We start from the raw sequence: 23,967 nt of genomic DNA, 5'->3' as shown, positions 1-23,967 counted from the left end.
ATCGAAATATTAGTTTTGATAATAATGAGCCCAATTATTATCAGAGCTCTCAATGTTCTACCAAAAAAAGTGGTAGTTAAATACTCATCAAAGCTAATGAAAATTTACCTGATTTTGCAATCATTTAAGTTTAAATGCTTTTTATCCAGCGAATGTCAGATTGCTATATGTCATGTATCATAAGTATCATATTGCTATATATCATGTGTATTTATCAAGGTGCTTCAGAATGTTTACGGCCCTTTTCCCAATTTCTGTATCAGGATGTCCACAATCTGAAATAGCTCATGGAGTTTACGAAAATTTGGCAAAACTATTGGCACAGTTTGAAAAATCATGCTTGAAGCTTAAAGGAATTTGGTCTTTTTTATCCATGCGAAATTCGGATCGAAATTCGATTGCGAAGTTGAAAACTTCTTTCCCTTTTAAATATCATTATAATTCGCACCGACCACAGCGCTGACGTAAAATATCCTCAGTGGAAGACTGATCATGGTTTAGAGCCCCCTTACCTCCAGGCTAACCATGGGATATTTTCGTGGTTTTTATTCCTGAGTAACGCAAATGCGGGTTAGTTCCATCACAAGTCCTCCTCGAAGACAAATTTCGCCCAATACTTGATACAGGAGTTCGCTTGTTGTCTGGATTGGGTTAAAAATTATAAGGCTACGGATTTGAGCCTTAGTAGTCGCAAACCCAAAACTGGGTCTGCTGTCCGACGACAACTGTAAAACAAAATATAGAGCAAGGAAGATGAATCAGGCAACTGATATTTAAAGAGATATTTATCAATCAGGGAAAATAACCTACAATGATCGTATCAATATAAGTATGTTTAATGCAGCAAAATTGTTATAGCTTTCACTTTGATTTTGATATATCTAATCCACATTGGTTTTGTGTATGTCAGCGTGATTTTTTTTAATCAAATAAGTCTAAGAATTATAAGCTCCTCCTCTTAATATATTTATAATGAAGTTTTTCAGACACCACTTATTTCTTACTCTAATTATAGCCTCTCTGAATATGTCACTTACCTAGTTCATCCACTCAGATCTTCAAATATGCTATAAATAAATAGGACCTAGCAAAAACAATTTGTTATCTTCACTCTTTCTCTGTCCCTTTTTAAATTTTTTCCCGTTTGTGGCTATCCATTTGTTGTATGATTTGTTCTGGAAGTCAGAGTCAACTCATGGGTCCTTTAACCATTCATTTTATTTTACAAAACAAAGTCGTTGAAAAGCCAACCAGATTTTGAGTTTACAACTACAGGGTTTTCATGACCTGGAAAAAATAAAAAAATGGTAGCTAAGACTTTTCAAGACTACTGAATATTACTTAAATGTATCTTTCATTTGTGAACTGCGCACTTACTCGAGAAATATTTTTTGCACACCCATATATATGTTTCTTTAAATTAAATATTTCCTAGCTCAAAACATATCGATATATTTCACTTTTGCTACCACTTTAAAATATTTTAATATATTAGATATTAATTTTTTCTACGTCGCGAGAACCCTGTAGTTGTAAATTCAAAATCGAGTCAAGACCGTGGGAACCCTAAACTACCAAAGTTCAACTCCGTAGCTTTGTAATTTTGAACCCAATTCAGAAGACACGGGAACTCCTGGATAGAAGGGATAAATAAATAAATGCTGAAACAAAGCATTAAACGCTTGTATCAACTCTTTCGTTTTTCTTTAAAGAAATCACTTAAAAGTACATTAGGAAAAAAGGGCTAAATTTAGATCAATATGATTGAAAAAAAAGAAGACGGAGCTAAGTAAAAATAGAAAATGTTTAAAAAGGTTATACGAATAAGATGAAAACTTGCTACCTTTTTGGTGTATCCCAAAATATGATAAAAATCAAACTCTTCCTGTGAAAACAGTTTTCCTAAAAACAAAAAAAAATATTAATAAAGTGAGAATGTTTAAATACTCGAATTTTATTAAGTTGTTAACGACATGTGCATTTTTAATGTTTGTTAGATTTAGGAAATTAAGAGTATTGCTAATGACTAAATGCTTGATATCATCCTAACTGAGGTAAGAATCATCCTAAGCCGCGTCGACAGTTTTTAAGACGACGTTTCCATAAATCTAAGAAATTTATCGATCAGAAAAGTAATGAGATAAATAATTTCACCGTCAATATTACCACTAATTTATTTTTACCACGTCCTGGGAACCCTGTTATAGTTACTTCTAGGAAAACTATTTTCCGAAACTACGGAGAGTCCGTAGTAGTTTGAGTCTCTGGATTAAGTACACAAGCATATACGGTTAGCGTAAAAGTATTTAGTTTTCCCTCTGGATGGTACCGTAAGTGTACTCTTTTCAACTCCTCTGTAAACATCGCTGCTGCAGCTTCTCCACAGAAATTTCATTAATTTCTTTTTGAATTGAGTTTACTTCTGAAGTTATGTACACTTGTGTTTTCATGTAGCTTCTGCCGAATCTGTGGTCTTAAAGTTTCGTACTCAAATCTTGATGGCATGGCTGTTGACAGATAAAGTTAGTGCGATAAATCTTTAACTTTCTAAGGAAACCACGCTGAGCGATTACTTAACTGTTGTCATTTTGAAAAACCGACTTTTCAGATGGAATATGAAAACGATTTAAACTTTTCAGAAGATAGCAGTAGTCTCGTTGTCCGCACATCAAATGAATCAAAACAAGTGCTGTTGCCAAATCGCGTACTACATTCTAGCACTATTTACAACCACGTATTAACATTTTTGATTAAACCTTATTGTGTGTAGTGTCCATCAATAATCTAATAATAAAACTTATGCAAGTTTGAAGCAATTCATTTGATGTATTTAGTCGTCAATTTATTTAGAATAAAAAGTAACTTACCTAAATATCTTATCCGATGACCAAACAAATAAATTTCTTTGTCTTCAAATTCATTTTCGACTGTTATTGTTCCGTGTATTACTCCTGACTGCCCATAGAAATCCAAAGTTTGTTGGAGGCTGTAAAAGTTTTTGTTATTTTAATGCATTTGTAAGTTTAAAACACAGTTTATCACAGAAATTAATAATTTACATTAGGAAATGACTGACCATGAAAATCAAAAGTTTGTTTCAGGCTTTGAAAAGTTTGAGCTATTTTAATACACATGCGAGTTTAAAGTCCTGCTTATGGTAGACATTAAGCATTTATTTTAGTCGTGACTAATATTTTTGAAAAGAATGCTACGATATAAAGAAAAAAAAGCAAACATGCGTAAGAAAAATCTGTAAAAATCTATAAAAAAAAAACTAAATGAAAAATATATGTAAAAAGTGAAAGGATTATTTAGAGACTGATAGTGCGATTTTTACTCAAATAGACTAGTATACCATACTCCATAAATCACTAGAGAGTAGAGTATAATGGTGTATACCTTCATTTTTTCATAAGTATATCACATGTGTTTTAAGCGCTAGTGTCCAACCACTTTTTCATATAGGCATATTTCCACCTTCTTAGCTGAGAATGGGTTTAGAAATTAATCAGATTTTTAATTAACCCAACAATATAAAAAAATAATTAAATGCTGAAGACATCAAGTTGAAATTAATTTATGCTATCTTTTACAATATAGATCATAGATGTATTAAAAAAAAGATTATAATCTCGTAGTCTTCTAGGAGTTTTAAGCATGGTGACGTATTTTGTTCAATAAGGAGAACAATCGTTCGTGAAAAGGAAACAACTATATGGCATTGAAAGAGCATTCGATTTGATTGAACCACTAAAAATGGGGCTTTTGTGCCCACCTGCTCTTAACAAATCAAATGCGAAATGAAAAAGTTTACCTTCTGTTTCGCTGTAGAAGAAAATCGTCTGCAAGAAACAACACTTATTGCTCTTACATCAGTTTCCTTAAATGCAGACAGAAAGACGTAAATTTGATACGATTTTTTAATAACAATTTTATTAATTCTTATTACTTATTAATAGATGATTGTTGTTAATAAGAAAGCAAGCAAAAAGGAAGCTGTGCAACGTCTTTTCAAGTTTTGGTGACGTTGATATGCGATAGCGCTAAGAGCTTGGGATCCATTTAGCGTGCATTTAGATGCAAACAGGCTCTCTCCATAGAGAAATGGTTTTTTTTTAAAAATTGAAACAGAGTATAGCCTCATTCTTTTGAATGGCCAGTAAAATCAACCCTGCTTGAATACGGGTCACTTAAAACAGCTTTAAGCTGGGTTCATGTATTTGTGACCTAAAATATTGCAAAGTTGGTTTTATATAAGATCTGAATTAACAGAATGTAAAGATGTTATTACAAATGTAGGTTAGTCTACGTTTTAACAACACTTCAACATTTTAAGACGCCTTTCTAAAAATAGTTTAGTATTCTTCTGTTATATAAGCTCGCTTTCAAATGGTTAAATTTAAAAAAATTGTAGTTGTTTTTTTGAGTTTTGTTGACAGTTTAATAAAATATGCTATAAGATTATGTAATGACAAGCAAGAGAAAATTCGAATTCAAAGTTCTAAACCAAGAACTCATTTTTACATATATTTACAATAACTTTTTTGTACTTTCGTCAATTCAGATCAAATGATAAAGCAAAACAGATTTTTTTTCGAATATTGTTTAAAATTAAGGTCATAATTTGTCTTAGTCAAAGCAAAAGTTCGTACCTTTTAATTTGCGGGCAAAACCCTTCCCAAGAAGCGTTGACCAGACCGTTAGTTAAGCATTTTGTACTTACATCTGAAGCAAAATCATAAACATCAGATGATGCCCTCCACCTGAAAAATAGGAACGAAACAGTTTTATACAATTAAAAGAAAGGAAAACATGTTTGTGTTCTCATCTTGGTAAAACTTTTCATAACATACAATAACACACCAACATCACAATTAACATACATAAACGATCGTTTTGGCACTGTAGTTAGGCGCTTTTACTGTTGTTTTTGTTTTCTGTTACATGGGTCATTTCTGCAGATCTAAGATATTACGCGCTGCTGATTTCAAATCTGTAGCTATATTTATATACAGGGTGACTCTAAAAAGATGGGAATTTTTATTTATTTATCAAAGAATGCATGGTCGAAAACAAAACCCAAAACCGCTAGAGGGAGTCAAAGTTTATGTTCTTATATGAGGCAAAAACACACAAAGAACGATGAAGTTAAGTAATAAAAGCAAATTTAATGGCATGTGATTACAATAAGTGTTCAAAACAGTGGCCGGCAGCGGCTATGCTGGTACAACGGCGAAGAAAAGATAGGCGAACTTTCCCTGCAGCGGCCGAAAGCTTGGCGACAAATTACGTAGCGCAGTAACTCGAAATAGGAATGAAGCTTTCTCGTTTGCATGAAAAAACTTCCCAAATGCGCCAGCACCTTTGTGTTTTGTTTTCGACCATGCATTCGTTGATAAGAATTGTTTGTCTGGGTGTGTACTATCACTTCCTAAAATTTTTCCCATATATATATATATATAAATACACAACAAAATAAATTACTACTAGTAAACACGAAGAAAGTTAAGAAAAACAATAAGTTTCATTTATTGCGCATAAGCTGCAAGTAAACAGAACTCATTAGATAAGTTCAAAATTAAGATAAAACAAAGGAAAATAATAGACATACGGAAAAAAAGGGGGGGGGAATAATAATGAAAAGAAAAAAAACTGAAAAAAAAAAAAAAAAGGATGAAATTCTTTTCAAAGATCCGAAAAATAAAAGATATAATCTTTTCATCAGCCCACACGATTATATCCACAAAAAAGAGAGACCCGCTCTCTCTCTCTCTCTCTCTCTCTCTCTCTCTCTATATATATATATATATATATATATATATATATATATATATATATATATATATATATATATATATATATATATATATATATTAGATATATTTATATATATGCCGTGCCACAGGTCCTGGGTTCGATCCTCGGGCCGGGCAAGGTTGACTCAACCTTTCTTCCCATCAGTGGGTCAATAAATGAGTACCAAGCATGCTTGGGAACTAAACACTGGCGGTTCCGCGTTTGGCTGACCATCTAACCGGAGCATCTGCTCTTGCACCCCAGAGCCCAAAGTCAAGAAAACTGAGATGGGCACAGTAGGCCTTGACCCTGAATGGGCTGTTGCGCTACAGAGTTTAGTTAGTAGTAATATATATATATATATATATATATATATATATATATATATATATATATATATATATATATATATATATATATATATATATATATATATATATATATATATATATATATATATATATATATATATATATATATATATATATATATATATATATATATATATATATATATATATATATATATATATATATATATATATATATATATATATATATATATATTGGAAGAAAAACCAGTAGCTTTCCAAACAAAATTAACTTTCTGACTTAAAACTCCCAATCACAAATTAAGAAAGATCATGCATTTGTATAAATGCACTGAAACATTTGTACGAGCCTTTTTACACTTACTTTATGTAAATGATTTTTATTTTGGTGGAAAATGCTTCGGAAGATATTGCATGGCAAAACTGCTGTAACTCTTTGAAATGTTATGTTTGTAGCTTTCAAAATTGCCATATTAAATTCGTATTAACCGAAATGAGGAAGCTAGTGACTTCTTTCTAACTTTTATGCCAGTTATTTTGAAATCATTCTCACGATTCACGAAAATTGCAGGATTTCAGCCTTTGTTATCGAAGGTGGCACTTACCGATTCTTCGGTTATATGAGTCGAACAGTTAGAGGCGACATTAGTATGTAAATCGAGATGAATATTAAAAAAGGGGGGAACATACGCAAATACATTCTCAAAAACCAGGAAGATCATTCTATAGGATTGTGATACTTATATAAAAATGCTTTTTGAATTATTGTGGTACTAAAGTACTTATTTTGGTCGATTTAAGTTTTGCATTTGTAAAGAGGATGGAATTTCTAAAAGCTTCAAACATGATCTCTCAAATTTTTCAAACAGTTTTGCCGTGTAAGAACTTCCAAAATATTTGCTGCTAAAGATAGGAGTGCGTTTATAAAGTTAGTACAGAAAAGTTTGTATTATTTTGTTACCCAACTGTAAGTATTACATGTTATTATACGTTTTATTATTCTTTAAATCCACATTTTTAACAATAATCTTCGCTTTGCAGACATATTTTTATATTCTGCAAATAATTAATCGTTTTTTATACTGTTTCATTAAAAGTTAATGTTATTGGACAACACTGAGCAGTAACAGTAAATCCCGTCGTAGTCCTTACTATAAACATCGTGGAATTTATAGACAATGTTCAGGTAATTATTTTTTTTAAAGGTCATTGCAAAAATGCTGTTTAGTATTGATCAATTTAAAGAATGGTTATAACCTCTTTTCACCGAAGGGTAAATCATTAAAAATTGCAAATTTAGTGTGCACCTTGTTCAACAGAATCTTTAGTTTGACTCCTAAGAAATGAGAAAGGTTTGCCAACACTAAAATGATTTCAAAACTAATTTGTAAATTTTATATTTGACTTATCAACTTACTATTTAACCCACTTGTGCCTAGCGCGCCCACTTGTGTTAACCCACTTGTGTTTTATTATTGGGATTTATTTCTCATAAACAAGATAGTTCTGCCTACAACAATTTATTAATAATATAAATATTTGTGTTTAAATCCGAAGTCAAGTGGCAGGTTGACAGAAAAAAGGGATTAAATTCGTTAGTTCACACTTTAATTTTTTTGTCACCTTACTCACAATACCTTTAAACTTTTTTGCAATATTTTGATACAATATATTAGAAATCAAAAACTTTCTTGTAGAAGTTTTAAGTTATAAAAACTACATAAAATTTTATCCTTTATTTTGAACGATAAATTCTTTTAAAAACTCTGATATTTTTATAAGTAAATTATTTCATTTTTTCTCTAATAATAAAACAACACGTAAAAATTCTTACACGTTCTAAATAGTATATTTATCAGATTTTATTAGATCATTTTCACTAATAATATTTTGTTTCTTATTATCAGCCATAAGAAGAACTTATAGTAACATTTATTTCAGATCTTAAAAATATTATCTAACCTACAAAAATTTATGTAAATTTTCTATATAAGCTATAAATATCTAGAGAATAGTAAATTTTCTAAATAAGTCAACAAAGTTAAACGTTAAATTTCATGGTGAAATTTTACAAGACAAATTAAGATAAATTTTAAAAGCAATACTTACAATAAGGCAAACTTTACATATACACTTTTTTTTGAGCTCTGATCATTTTCTGAAACTTCTCTGAAAGAATAAAGAAATTCTTTGAAACAAAGGAGAAATATTTGATAAAACATCATAGTTTTATTTCAAGTTATTATTGTGAATAGCACAACTGTACCATTATAAACTCTTACAAAATATAGTAAGAAACCGAATTCACAAGGAGTTTTAAAAATTAAAAAAAAATATTTTTTGATTTCAAATCCTGACTTCATACTGGCTACTCAAAGATTCGCTTTGTAGTTTCTGAAATATATAAATGATAGTGGCGTCATTTTTCAGGGTTATAAACTAAGAGCATTGTTATAAACTTAGGGCATAAATCTGATTAAGCATTTAAAATGAATGTAAAGTTATAATAAGATCGATGCTTTCAGAGCAGCAACTTGCAGTGTTATAAATTTTATTGACAGAAGCCGAGAGTGATGAGGCATTTATCGCAAAATGTTTACAGTTTTTGGCAAAAAATATCTAAAACAAACACCTGTAAACAATTGGTGAAACACTTTGTGAAGCGTGGCATCAATATCTGAATTTCCTACTACTATGAACCGAATGCTTTTTTTCTAATGTTTTCCAAATGCTACTAAATGCTATGATTGCTCATGAATTTATTACTAATGTTGTTGAAATCATAAAAGTTAACCGAAGAGTTACGACTCGTGATATTTGCATACACGAGTAAAATTTCTAGCATGAGTTTAAAAATAGATGCAATCCAATTCCGACTCTAAAAATAACACTAAAAATAATAATACACTCTAAAAATAATACTTCCGACTCTAAAAATAATACTTGCGTCTTTTTTGAACGCACCCTTCTTAGTTCGACTTTACATTCTTTCAAATATATTCCAATAACCTGATAAATCAGTAATAAATCTGAGGTGCAGTTCTATTATCTTCCTTTATAATCTTAAGTGGTGGCGCTGCTATAATTTTTTGATTATTATAATTTTTACGATATAGCACTTTTAAACTTTCGATTTCGTCAACCCTTATATTACCTGTGCTTAAATTAAATTAAAACTAAGAGGAGAAATTTTCTGCAATTTTTACTTAGTTAGGAGTACTTGAATAAGTGTTCATACATTCACGCAAATAAATATGATCTGAATTTCAGTAATTGAGGAATAATATTAAATAAAGCTGCGGTAGAATTAAATACAGCAGGAACTGCAAATAAATATACATTGAAATTTCCTGTTGCTCGTTATCTGAGAAAAATAGAATGGTAACTAAAGTCAGGCGAGAGCAGTTTCTGTAATCGCTGGTAAAATACTACAAGCAACCTTACCCAGAATGATTAAAAAAAGAGCGATGAGCAAGAAACCAAAGACAAATAAGATGGAGATTATAAACTAAGATTCCAAAAAACGAAGAAGTGCATATATTCGTATAAAGGGAAACCTGATCTTTGAACTTCAGGGATCTGACTATATAATTTTCCTCTGATTTGCGTTTGGTTACCAAAGACTAATAAGATGGAGATTATAAACTAAGATTCCAAAAAACGTAGAAGTGCATATATTCGTATAAAGGGAAACCTGATCTTTGAATTTAAGGGATCTTACTATATAATTTTCCTCTGATTTGCGTCTGCTTACCAAAGACAAATACGATGGAGATTATAAACTAAGATTCCAAAAAACGAAGAAGTGCATATATTCGTATAAAGAGAAACCTGATCTTTAAATTTTAGGGATCTTACTATATAATTTTCTTCTGATTTGCGTTTGGTTACCAAAGACAAATAAGATGGAGATTATAAACTAAGATTCCAAAAAACGAAGAAGTGCATATATTCGTATAAAGAGAAACCTGATCTTTGAATTTTAGGGATCTTACTATATAATCTTCCTCTGATTTGCGTTTGATCTCTTGCTTATCTCTTTTTCTTGGTGCATTCGAGAATATAGTTGTTTATGGAATTTTACCACCCACCGAAGAAACTCCCCCCCCAACTGACAGCATAGTAATGTTTCCTCGATGACGATGCCTTGTTCGTTAGAGTTTTCCTTTTTCATTATTGTTCTTTCTTTTGTTGATATTTTCGTAATATGTAGTGTTTAAATGCTTGTCGGATTTGTCCCACTGTCATGAAATTCATCGAATTTATGCCAGGTAATTTTATTAATTTAAATGTTTTCAATTATATCTATCTATCGATGTATCTACATACATTTCATTAAATTACATATTAAAAATCCTAATAAAACTTCAAAATAGATATAAACTTGGATAAACCTCAAATATCCAGCGAAAAATAATCTCCATCTTCTCATGGGCAACTGACAATGGAGCTGTAAAGAACCACATGAAAATACCATTCCATCAGTGCAAGATTGCTGAAAGTCACAGTTCTTCTCAAGATGATAGCTTTTGTTCTTGGAAAGCTTCAAATATATTGAAGCTTCAGCTGTTGTAGAAGATAGCCGATTTATTCTGACAATCAAGACATCAGAATTAGAGTTTTCACCATAGAAAAATACTTCATCGTGGCTCTGAAATTACATACAATACAAGGGATTATTAATTTGAAGATTATTACATAATTAAGATATCTCCTTTAAAACAATTTTTTCCGATAAAGGCGAATAAATCTTAATATTTACCGATTTCATTGAAGAAAACATTATTCCCTACATTGTTTATAATAAGTAATGAATTTGATAAAACTAAATACATTTAAAAATTGATCCATCATTATTCAAATTTTTTCTTTAAAAAAAAATTTGATATCATCGCACTATGTGTCATGAAAGAACTGACGATATTTTGTAAAGGCGATATAGGTATTTCTAATAAATTAAGTCGTTATATTACTACCTTTAGGAAAAATCTTATCCAAAAAAGCATAAAATTGGCAACTTTAGAATAGCAAAGCTACCGTCTCAAAAGTTCTTTGTCCCCATACCATTTAAATTGGTTGAGAAATACAAATTAAAAGAAAATTGTTTTGAAAACTTAGCCAACATTTAAAAGCGACGTATGGCTCACCTCTTTCATATAAATTTTCTAAATGAATAAATATGGTGATAGCTAGAAACTTCTATAATCAAATGTTAATGCACAAATTTTGTATCAAGTATCTTTTAAATATCTACGAGTAACACCCAGAAAATTTATCAGTTATGGCGTCCCATTAATGCCCGACATTATGCAATGAAATGCTGTAAAATGTTTTAATGTTTTCATTAAAATTTTTATAATGGTATAACATGCACTGGATATTAATAGTAGAGAATGCACTTTTTTTTTGGTTCATACGATTAGAAGTGAAAGATATCAGTTCCTATTATCAAGCCCTATTAAAAGTTATACAACTGTATTAAGTAATTATGAATTAATCTTCCTTTTTTATCCAGCATTAGCATTTTACCAATTAGAAGCACAGAAGTTTTATTTTTTTAATAACCGTCGTTGACCAGCCGACCCAATTTAGGCTTTACGAATACTAATGTTCAACTCCGTAGTCTTGTAATTTTGAACTCCATCCAAAAGACAAGGGATCTCCCGTATTAAGTATTGGAAGAAATTTGTCTTTGTGGTAGATTTATTGAGGGAACTAACCCGCATTTGCGTTACATGGAGAGAAAAACCACAAAACATCCGACGGTTAGCCTAATGGCAAGGGGATTCTAACACATAATCGGTCTACCACTGAGGATATTTTGCGTCAGCATTGTGGTTCGCGTGAGTTGGTTGCGGAATTCGTATCGACTAGCCATAGCTGGGATTCGTACCCGGTTCACCTCATTGGAAAGCGAACGCTCTATCCCCGAGTTACCATTTCTCAAGCACAGGTGTTAGATAAAATTATGGAAGTACTTCCATACTAACTCTATCCCAAGTATCTTTCTTTTGGCAGTTAATGTTTCGTAGCATTTTACAATTCAAAACTTTCGGTACAATTTGAAAGATCATCCTTGAAGCTTTTGGAAATGATGTTATTTTTACCCATCCAAATTTTATATTTACCGAAATGAGGGTTAATAGCTTTTTTCGGGCTTTAATGTTAGCATTTGTGAAGGCATTCTGTAGAATCGCAATACTTATATTAAAAAAAATGCTTTTTTAAATATAATGGTATTGAAAGCGGAAAGGTGCTTTTATCTTCCTGCACTCATTTTGTTAGATGTAAATTTTGCATGGGTAAAAAGGAAGCCCATTTCTAATCGCTTCAAGCATAATCTTTCAAAATGTGATAATTGTTTTGCTATGCCATTAAAAATCTACCAAAACATTTGCTGCTTAACGAAAAATGATTTGAGGCGACGTGACGTCAAGCGCGTACTCTGGACTTTAGAATTATTTTATTATTGCTCATGAACTCTTAAACTTGTATTTACTTCAACTTTCATTCTTACATTCTGAATGGGATACCTACAAGTGACGTAGTGTGGGTATCAAGATCCTTTTTTTACTTTAGCAACTGCTTTTTCCATTCTATTTCAAGTATGGCAAACCCATCAAGTATCACACCTTCTATATTCTTTCACAAAAAGTTCAATTATTTCACTTTATATTCCTTACTTAGAACAAAGACAGGCACAAATCCATGTAGAACATAAACAAACTAATTATGCATCGCAGTTGGCAGGTACACAAACCAAAAATATGTAACAGTTACAATAAAATTCATAAATGATAAATCTAAGTTAATTAAAAGACAGAGACGAGAAGAATTATATTTCAACAAATTCGATGGGTGATACGGTGCTGTATATAATTCACTTTACGTTAATTAACGTCCTATCTTATGTGGCGAAGTTTAACTCACTTTAACACTCCATTTTGCTTATGAAGAATCAGCTAGCATTAACGTCATAAGGCACATGTGTGGGTATCAGTGATTACCAATTGCACTTCCTGTTGATCTTCTTATTTTGTTTTTGTGCTTTAAGCATCGTGAATATTTTTTTTTTTTTTTTTTTTTTTTTTAACAAACAAATATAACTTTATTGAGAACAAAAACACATAAATACAAAGAATATATATTCGTCGTCAAGAGGAAAATCCTGTCCAGGCGACAAAGAAAAGTAATACAATAAATTTAAAAAAAAATTAAAAAAAAAAAAAAAAAAAAAAAAAGGGGGGGGGTATTACAATTATAAATTATTTTGCTCATCATAAGACGTCATATGTTGTTGAACACTGTAATAATAGAAAACAAAAAAAAATGCATAAAACTATATATATAAAAAAAAAAAATAAATAAATAAAAAATAGCAAAGGTAACATAAGAAATTCATTTGGATTGGCACAAGACTGGTATAAAAAATCAAATGCTTCCTTTAAAGTGAAAAATAGAGATCTAAATCGTCAATGTTCATCACAAATTGAAATAAAGCACGCTTAAAAGAAGAATATATTTTGATGTTTTGCAACTGAAATGGTAATTTATTATATAATTTAGGTGCTAAGTAAAAAAACTGTTTTCGTGAAATTTCTTTTGTAAAGAGGGGAATCTCATACATTTCAGTTGGTCTCCTTTCAGACACATTAGTTTTTAATTTGCATATTAATTTATTGTTGTGTAAATAGAGTAAAATACGAAAAAATACATTATGGCGAAATGGTAATAGGTTAATTCTTGTATATATATTGGTAGTAGTTACACTTGAATTATTAATATTTAGAGAATTAATAATTTTGAAGCATTTATTCTGAACTGAGATTAAGGGAAGTAAATTAGTTTTATATTAGTTGATTCAAAACTTAACTAAAACGCAATACGTATAAATTGTAAGTAAATGTAAATAAATGTATTTATTAAATGGGCTGAGTCATTAAGCTATTCATTTCGCATCACGTTTATATAGAGCTTGTGCTTCTTAATTTTCTCCATCTTTCATCCCCAAAAATTCAGATAGTTTTTTTGTCTCGTTTAATTTTTTTTAATTCATGAAAGACAAGCAAAAGAAGTAAATATATAAATAAAACTGGAAAAATAAATAAAATTACAACGGATGTACTTTTATTGAACTTTGACAAAAGAGCTAAAAGCGTTAAAAAAGGAAGACCTTTTTATCCGTCCAGTGATTGGTCTTTACGAAATGCTCTGCGCCGTTTACGTCCAGCATAAAAGCTTCATTAAAAAATAAGGAGAAAAAAAAACGATAAATATATTATCTAAGCAGACCTTGAATGATGACAATCATGACGTAGAAAGAGGAGAAACCACTCTAAAGGATGATTGTAAATAAAGGTTAATTTACAGTTTGAATTAGCCTTGATTAAAAATAACCATGACTTAATGGCACATTGGGTTTTAGAAAGTTCTTGATCTTTTAGGTTAAGGATCTTAATTTACAATGAATTGCATATGGTTCAATAAATTACTTTTTTTCAAAATAGTAATAGTTATTAATTTTAAATTATATTGATTATTTTGTAAGGATGAAAAAAAAATTAGAGGATTTTTTCTAACGGATTTACAGTGTGAAAGAAGAAAAAAATGTTTCGAATCAATTTGTTTGTTTTATTATCATTTAGCTGTGTTATGTAATTATTGTTTTCTATATGATCATTTGACTTTAAAATATTTACAGTCAATGGCATAGATACATCAAATTTTTATCCAGATTTTGAGGCTATCAGGTAGCAATTACAATGAGACATAAAGTATAGAAGAATATAAAGATAATAAACCAAAAATACAGATGGGTGAATACAGAACAAAATCACTTTTATATTAACTCTAAGTATTGAAAGTAATTATTTTGGAAGATTTTACACAGCAAAACTGTTACTACGACAATTATTAAGATCACGCTTGAAGCTTTTGAAAAGGTTGTTACTTTTACCTATGCAAAATTTACATAAATTATAACAAGCGTAGGAAGTTTTAGCCCTGAGGAAGTTTAACCCCTTAATAATCGGTTAATTTTCGAGAAAACGGTCATAAAAGTGAATATTTTTTATATCACATATCACAAATACACGTATTTGATTAGTGCTGTCATCTATTTTAAAATAAGTTAACTATCTATAATTACCTTAAAAATATCATGGTACTGCCATCTGGTGTGCAAAATGAGAAATAAAATGTTTTTCCGGCATAAGAAATGAATTAGTTTTATTCTTATTGGCGCTTTACTACTGAACACTCCAGCCCAGAAATATCACGGGAGCAGAAAATAGAAACCTCACCCCATCATTTTCACGGGTGAGAAGGAAGGGGTTAAAGCTTCTCTCCTTTTATCACTCTAATTCTGAAGGAATTCTGATATAAAAACTGCAATTCTGTAGCATGATTTCAAAATTTGGGTATTAAAGCCATAAAAAGGTTATACACTTTTTCTCCTTGTTTTGTTCTTTCCGAATCTTGCATGGGTAAAAATGACACCTACTCAAAAAAGCATTATCAAAAAAGCATTATCAAAAAAGCATAAAGAAATGATTATTCAAATTACGCCAACAGTTTTGCGTTGTAAAACTTTCTAAAACATTTATTGCTGAAAGAAAGATTGTTTATAAGTAGTTAGAATAAAAATGTTCGTATTATTTTATTCACCCATTCGTCTTTCTTTATGTTATTTGTTAACATAAAAACTATTTTTGTCGTAATTTTTGCGTAAATACTAATTTTTCATGCTGCGAAGGAGGTTAAGGGTCTGCAATTTTAGAGCAGTCTTCATAGTTGTGGCAAATGATGTCAATATCGTGCGTCGTCCAACATGTAGTTGGCAATGTGGTCAACTTTGCAGAAACAAGATAGTTTCGTCTGCAACAATGTGTTCTTGAATCGATAAGAAAGAACTGCCAGGCATAATGGATTCATAAATAAATCTGTTGAAGGAGGTTAAGGGTCTGCAATTTTAGAGCAGTTTTCATAGTTGTGGCAAATGAGGTCAATATCGTGCGTCGTCCAACATGTAGGTGGCAATGTGGTCAACTTTGCAGAAACAAGATAGTTTCGTCTGCAACAATGTGTTCTTGAATCGATAAGAAAGAACTGCCAGGCATAATGGATTCATAAATAAATCTGTTGAAGGAGGTTAAGGGTCTGCAATTTTAGAGCAGTTTTCATAGTTGTGGCAAATGAGGTCAATATCGTGCGTCGTCCAACATGTAGGTGGCAATGTGGTCAACTTTGCAGAAACAAGATAGTTTCGTCTGCAACAAAGTGTTGTTGAATCGATAAGAAAGAACTACCAGGCATAATGGATTCATAAATAAATAAATAAATCTGCTGAATCCACTCATTATGCATGCTTATATGAATGCGTTAACATGACATTTGTACCAGCACAGGATAGTTACTTATAATAAAAAACAGAAGAAAATAAGAAATTTTTACCTACATTTATTAAAACTGAAGCTGGTTGTGGAGCTTCTATGTCATATTCTTCTTGTGGGACAATAAAATTTGCTCTGACTGGATCATTGGTTTTTGAATAGTCATACAAATCAAACCTTTTTTTAGACTTGATTTTATACAGTTTAACGCATATGTAAGAAATAATCCATTTCTGCCAATAAACATAATCTAGAAATAAAAAAATAATAATAAAATATATATATATATGTATGTATATATATATATATATATATATATATATATATATATATATATATATATATATATATATATATATATATATATATATATATATATATATATATATATATATATATATATATATATATATATATATATATAGTTTTTAAAGTATATTAGTAAGGGTGTTAATAAAATATATATTAGTATTTTATTAGCCTTGAAGGATGGTACCAGAGGGGCATCTTACATTATTCTAGTTTGAATTTTTTCATAGTTTGTGAGCGTGCCTTTTCATATGAAAATTAGCATTTACACTTCTTAGTTCTGTATATTTTAGTTATGAATTTTTATCTTGTAAATTAAATTCATAATTGCTGCAAAATTGGAATAAAATTAAAATGTATTGCAATTATAATTATATTACAAAGAATATATAAATAACATTGAAAAAGAAAACATCTTCAGCAGAAATCAAACTCTTTCGCTTTTAATTTTATATAACATGAAAATTGGGTTTATTTAGTTTAAAATTAAACACCTCCTCTTCTTTACAGAGTTTAATGTAGTGCGAAAAAATGCAACATAGTAAATAACTTATGATCTAATGTTTGCATCTTCGAGTACTAAGATTCAGTTTTAATGGTTCACGTGGTTGGCGTCAAATATGCTAATTAATAAGTACAGACCACATTTTAAGCTACGTAATCAGACACAAAATTGTACCTTCTTCTCTGATTAAACATATTTTTTAATTCAACTGATTTGGTTTTCTGATCCTCAAAATATAGAAATCATTCGTAATTTAGGACATTTGCCTTCAATAGTTTGGTTAGGAGAGCAAACAAAAGTTCGAACCCATTAGTGTTAATTTTACTTTTTTGCATATTTCGCTAAGTCTAGAGAAAGTTTAGAGCAAAATAAAAAAAAAAAATCTAAATTTGTAATTCTTTTAAAACTTCTTAATTTTTTTTAAAAATTCGATTTTTAAGGGACTACACGATTGATTTTCTTCAAAGTTTGTATTTCACGTCATAAAATTATATACTTTAGAACGATACAAAATTTTGTATACAATACAATTTAAAATTTTTTATACTACTATTAAACAAAATAATATTAAATAAGTAATGTTTGCTTGGAATCATCTTTGGACAAATGCATTTTATAGTTATGCGTGAAATGATTCAATTTGTTCGAAAAGTTTTCAAGATATAGCTAAATGCAGAAAAAGTAAAATAAAGCTTAAGTGGTACAAACTTTCGAACACGCATCGTTTCATTTGCAAAGTAATGATGAGTAAGAATTCTATCTCTAAGAATTGAGTATAAAGCTTTTCTTTAATTAATCCAATAAACATTGCAATAAAAAAGTAAAGTATTAAACTTAAATTGAAAATTACTTTAATATTTAAAAATTATCTTAAAGATACCCCAAAATTGAATATTTTAATTATTGAGTATCATTAAGAAGCAAGAGAAATTCCTAACTCAAGATAAGATTATATCTGAATTATACTGAAAAAATTTGCAAATTTATTGCAGTGCTTTGCTTACAAAATTTGTTGTTTATTTCTTGTTTACATTCTCAGGAAACGCGAAATATCTCTACAATGAAAAATAAAAGAGGACGTAACTTGTTTAAACTCACTTGACAAACATTTTATAAAACGCAATCTGAAGAAACTGATCATAACATAAGCGAAAGGAACAACATGTTCAACAAAAAGCGGATAACTAAAAAATAAGGAATGTTAAACTCCGGATGCATTGTAATGACGGATATGTAACCTCCAAGCATTTCTCTTTTCGGAAATTGATAAAACAACTTAGTCAGCTTTAAGGTCACAAAACTTTCTTAATCCAGACAATGAACTTAAAAATAGATTATTCAACTTCATATGAGAATTGTTAAATTTTTGCACTCTTTAACAATCGTTTTCATACTAAGGCTTTTTTGATTTCAAAAGAAGCATTTTCATTTAAAACAAAACTATAAAGGTTAACGGTTTTTTTTCTTCGTTTTTTTTGTAAACTTAATTACGTTTCTTCAGTGTATTGCAGTAAATTTATTTGTAACATCATCGTAAATATAAGTTCATGACACCTGGGGATCTTGTATACCCCGATGTATAGTAACATTAATCATTGGAGGATTACAAAAATTCCAATCTTTTTTACTCCAGCTCTATGTTTTGTGAGCCATTAAATGGAAAGCAGAATAAGTTTTTTGCTTACTTGAAACATCATAGTGCAGTAATTATTTTCTATTTAATACTTCTTATAAATAAATAAAGGGGTTTGAAATATGCCATACAACTTATAATGTATAAATACTAATGCGAGCAAAAATTGCATAGCATACCAGCATGAAGTCCAGAGATGTGCTTGCTCCACTTGGTAAAAAAAAGATTATTTAATGATAACGAAATTTAAGTCATTTTTGGTTAAGTATTTTTCATTTTAAGTAATTTTTCCACTACTAAATATCGAAAATTCACACTATCATATGAAATACAACTTTATTATATTTCTTTCTTTCTAATTTCTTTCTTTCTTAGAAAATATTTCTTTCTAAACGTGATCACCCTATTCTACAAGTTTTACTGCTCAATTCACTACAAATTTTTTAAAAAATTTTACTGAAAGTGGAGCAGTTGGCATTCCTGTGATTCGAGTGTGTATTCTAGTGTGTATTATTAATTTTGAACCCAGCCCAGAAGACAAGAGAACTATTGGATTAAGCATAGGGACAAACTAGCCTTTGTGGAGGATTTTTGATGGAACTAACCAGCATTTGCTTTATATAGAGAGAACACAAAGACCCTCCATGATTAGTTCGATAACTAGGGGATTGTAACCCATGATTCGTCTACCACTCATGATATTTCACGTCAAAACTGCGGCTGGTAGGAGCTGGAGTTGAATTCGTATAATCGACCACCTCTGGGATACGAATCCAGGTTAACTCATTGAGAGGTGAACACTCTATCCCTTGAGCTATTGTGGCTCGGACGTGTTATTCAGAAATATCTTTTTTTTCTCCTAATAATGCTTAGAATTTTAGGTCTTCATAAAAAAATTTTACATTTTGCTATAATTTTGAAAGTTAGCTATAATATTTTAAGTGCCGTGGCGACATATAATTTGTAGACTACTGATAATAATGCTTTCATTCAGCTTTTTGGACAAGGTTTAAACTACAGTTACATGGATAGTTACATTTTGCTATAATTTTGTTTGCTATATTAATAGTTACATTTTGATTAAAATCTACAAAAAATGAAAAAGCAGAAAGCAATGCATTTATTTAAATGCTTTTTTTGTATCTGAATGTCATAGTTTGTATTATCGTCTGAACTTGCTAGTAACTTAGCACCAACTTAATTACTCAAGAATTATCGTAATTAATTAAATCCACCGTTTTTAGCCCAGGTATATACAAAAAAAACAAAAAAAACATTAACATCATAAAAAGTAAACTGTCCCCCCTACCGCTCCTTCCAGGTTATAATAAAAAGAAAAATAATAATAAGAGACAATAAGGAGATAAATAATAAGAGATGATAAAGGAAAAATGCGTAGAGATAATTTTATCTCTTATCATTTTTTTAAAACTATGCAATGGCATTGAGAAGCTGTAACTAAGGAACATAGTATTCGTAGAAAAACCTAAATCCACATTAAATTGTCACTACAAATTTAGATTTATGGATGCAATTTAAAATGTTGAAGATTTTATGAATAAATGTTCAGACAAAATTAAATGTAATCAACGAGAGACGAAACATTAGATAAGTGATTTAGTCAGGAAAGATGATTTCAATTAAATACAGAGAGTAACAAATTGAAAGGAGAAAAAAAATATTTTTATCAAGCAAGTAAACGTCTTTCTATGAGTCAATAGTTTGATGTTAGTCGTAATGAATGAAAGTAAATTAAGATAAAATAGAAAATAGTGATTGCAAATTTCTGATTTGTGATACTTAGGTAGTAATTATTGCACATTCCTGATTTTTGAGATTTTGCTAAAATCATTGTTTTTTCTTGATGATTGAGTTAATATTTTGTTTTAAAAAAATTAGTTTGCATACATCAGGGGGAGAGTGAGGGAGGGACTGACGGGCCACAACAGCCAAAAAGAACCGCCAATCGTAGATAAAGAACACTGGGATTTTAAAATGGTTTTTTATAATTTTAAGTATGGAATTGAATTTGCCATGATGAAAATAACATTTTGTTATTTAGCTCAAGTACCATTGAATAAGGGAATGACAACACTATGCTAATTGTGTATTACTTTCTAATTGTGCATTATATACAATTTTTTCACATTGTGCATAATATACAATTTTATACATTATACATAATACACGTTTATGCGCTACGTAAGGACATTGTGGTAACCACTGTTGTTATTATGGTCGTTTTAACTACTTAGAAGTGATTAACTGCAATTACAGTTCTAGTTATATATGCTGTTACCACAGTTGCCTTTTGTGTTCATAAATTATACACAGTGCCTAGCATTGTCTATGGCACTTTAGTGTGTTTTCCAAAGAATAACATATGATATGTGAACTAATTTAATTTCAAAGTTTTAGGTCATTAAATTAAAATGTGTTTTCTTCTTTAATTTTCGAAAAAATTAAGAATATTTCATTGGAATAAAAAAAACTAAGAATATATATGGTAAATAATATAAGAAAAAAAAAGCAGAGAATATTTTTTTTCACATTAGAACCAATTCCGTAACAATTCTATTTATAAAAAAATTAAAATTTCGATTTGGAATTTTGTAAACATATGACTTTTTAACCTTTTGATGCAGATAGGACACCGGTGACCCTTTTATATATTTTTTTCTGAAGCTCTAGCTACAAGCAAAAATATATTTTGCTTTTTTTAATTATAAAAACAGTCTATAGTTACTAAAAGAATTTTCTTAAATTATAAGAACTATATTTGTACGACGATATAAAATCCAAAAAAAAATTTTTTTTGAACGATTATTTTTTCATTCATATTCAATGATATATCAATAATCCATTTTGTAAATTTAAGAAATTTTATCGATGGATTACTGTTTCCCTCAGACCTAAATAAGTGCAATTTTGAAAAATTATTGTTTGGAAGTAAGCCGTGTGCGGAAAGCTTTACTTTTAATGGAGAAAAAGGCACCAGTGTGTCTTGCTGTATTTCACACAACCATAAATTATTAAAATTCTAAATATAATATTTTTCACTTATTTTAACCTAAACTAATATTAAATTATGAAAAAAGTATGAAATATATATAATGAAAATTATGCGTCAAGGAGTTTAAATAAATTGCACCCAGTAAAAAATCTTATTTACTCAAAGAAAATTTCACGCAAAAAATACTTTATAATATTTATTTATTATTTTTTTAATATTTAATGTACAAGTTCTAATATTATATTGGCGGCTTTTGTCTCCGCCAATTCGCTACAATACTTCTCCAAAACCGGGCAAGCATACACCTACACGCCCACTGTCATAAATGCAAAAAAAATTTATTGCCCTTTCTCTTCAAATAGAATAATTCATAATATCTTAAAAACAAGAATTCAATATATTCTATATAAATTCATACATTACCTGTATTCTTTAAAAATACTAATGCGGTAACTATAATTACAAGAAGAATCCAAATTATATCCATTTTAAATAGTTTCTTTAATAGATTCCCGGTCAAGATACGTAAACAAACATTTCTTCCAGATAAATGAACTACAGCTGAACTAAAAGCGTTGGAAGAAAAATAACTCTGCTCAACTCTAGATCAGATAAATTCTTCTAAATCTGTTTTTTTTCTTTTCTGGTAACTGCTTATCATCATTTTTAACAAAGTTAGATTGATAGAAGATATTTATAAATTACGATGACAAGAGCCGGAGTTTTTAGAATTGACTTTATCACACTCAAACCAACGGCGCTTCAGAACAGTACTTTATGAAATAAGAATTTTTCACACAGCTGAAATAACACAAAGGCATAATAAATATCGAATAAAGTTGTCTCATTATTTCGTGTAGTCATACTTTCACAGAATAATTTTCATAACATTTGTAAATGTGAATTCGCCGTCATAATTCTGACATATATTGCTGCAAATGCTTGTTTGAGCGATACAATGGAGAGACTCTAATCTGCCCTTGACTCAGTGCGCGGATAAGAAGGAAATTGTATTTAATTCATCTGAAGTTGCTGTTGCGAAAAATTATTCATATTATTAAAGAAGGAAAATTACAATTTGTCATTTGTATTTTCTACAATGGTTCTAGTTTTTAAAATTGTTGTCCGATTAAAAAATATTAAAACGAGTAATTTGGAAGTTATATTTAGATTTTTTTTAAATCTTATTTTTAATTGCCCAATTTATTTTGAATCATCTTGAAAATCTTAAGCGCTTGAAGCAAAATAATTTTGAAGCATTTTTTTTAAAACCTGGAGTCATATATAAATCTCTCAAAATCAAATAAATTAATAATGAAATAAAAAATAACGTCTGCAAAAATTATTGACACACCGCGTATTCAAGGGTTTTACAACCATCGTTGAATATCCCAATTTCGACTCCGTATTCAACTCCGTAACTTTGTAATTCTGAAGCCGATTCAGAAGACTAGGGAACTCATGGATCACGTATTGGTAAAACTTTGCTTTGGGGGAAACCTCTTTTGTGGAACTAACCCTCATTTGCTTTACAAGTAGTAGAAAACCACGAAATCCTCCCATGATTAGCCTGACGGAAAGGGGACTTTAACCCATGATACGTCTACCACTTAGGATATTTTACATCAGCACTGTGGTTGGTGCGAGGCGGATGCGGAATTCGTTTCAATCTGCAATCGCTAGGATTCGACCCTGGTTCACCTCTGTGGGAGGCAAGCGCTCTATCCCCTGTGCCACCACAGCGTATATTCAAGGGTTGAACAAAATTGTGGAAACACTTCTATACTAACTCTGAACAATCCTTCTTTTAGCAGAAAATGTTTTAGAAGATTTTACATGGCAACACTGCATGTACAAATTAAAAGATCACTTTTAAAGCCTTAAGAAATAGGGTCCTGTCTTACTCATGCATAGCTTATTTCCACCATATGAGCGCAGGAATTTAGAAGCTTGTTTTCTTCTTCAGTAACGCTATAATTAGAAAAGCAT

At 29.9% G+C, this 23,967-nt stretch overlaps 1 protein-coding gene across 1 annotated transcript in view; it reads right to left on the bottom strand.

The window, feature by feature from the left end:
* Positions 1–22,983, bottom strand: part of LOC107451618 (uncharacterized) — an 89,467-nt gene extending 66,484 nt beyond the window's left edge. Inside the window, exons 1-7 of the mRNA XM_087150044.1 lie at positions 22,402–22,983; positions 16,584–16,768; positions 10,522–10,778; positions 8,237–8,296; positions 4,653–4,763; positions 2,868–2,986; positions 1,844–1,902 (exon numbers count right to left, since the gene is read on the bottom strand). Coding sequence (XP_087006170.1) covers positions 1,844–1,902; positions 2,868–2,986; positions 4,653–4,763; positions 8,237–8,296; positions 10,522–10,778; positions 16,584–16,768; positions 22,402–22,465 — 855 coding nt within the window. The 5' untranslated portion in view covers positions 22,466–22,983. The remainder of the gene's footprint in view (positions 1–1,843; positions 1,903–2,867; positions 2,987–4,652; positions 4,764–8,236; positions 8,297–10,521; positions 10,779–16,583; positions 16,769–22,401) is intronic.
* Between the last annotated feature and the right edge of the window lie 984 nt (positions 22,984–23,967).

The sequence above is a fragment of the Parasteatoda tepidariorum genome, chromosome 8 (genome assembly GCF_982258835.1).
Source record: "Parasteatoda tepidariorum strain Cologne lab strain chromosome 8, Ptep-v5.0, whole genome shotgun sequence".
Classification (NCBI taxonomy): domain Eukaryota; kingdom Metazoa; phylum Arthropoda; class Arachnida; order Araneae; family Theridiidae; genus Parasteatoda; species Parasteatoda tepidariorum.
Note: the sequence above shows the minus strand (reverse complement) of the source record. Positions and strands in the feature narration are given on the sequence as shown.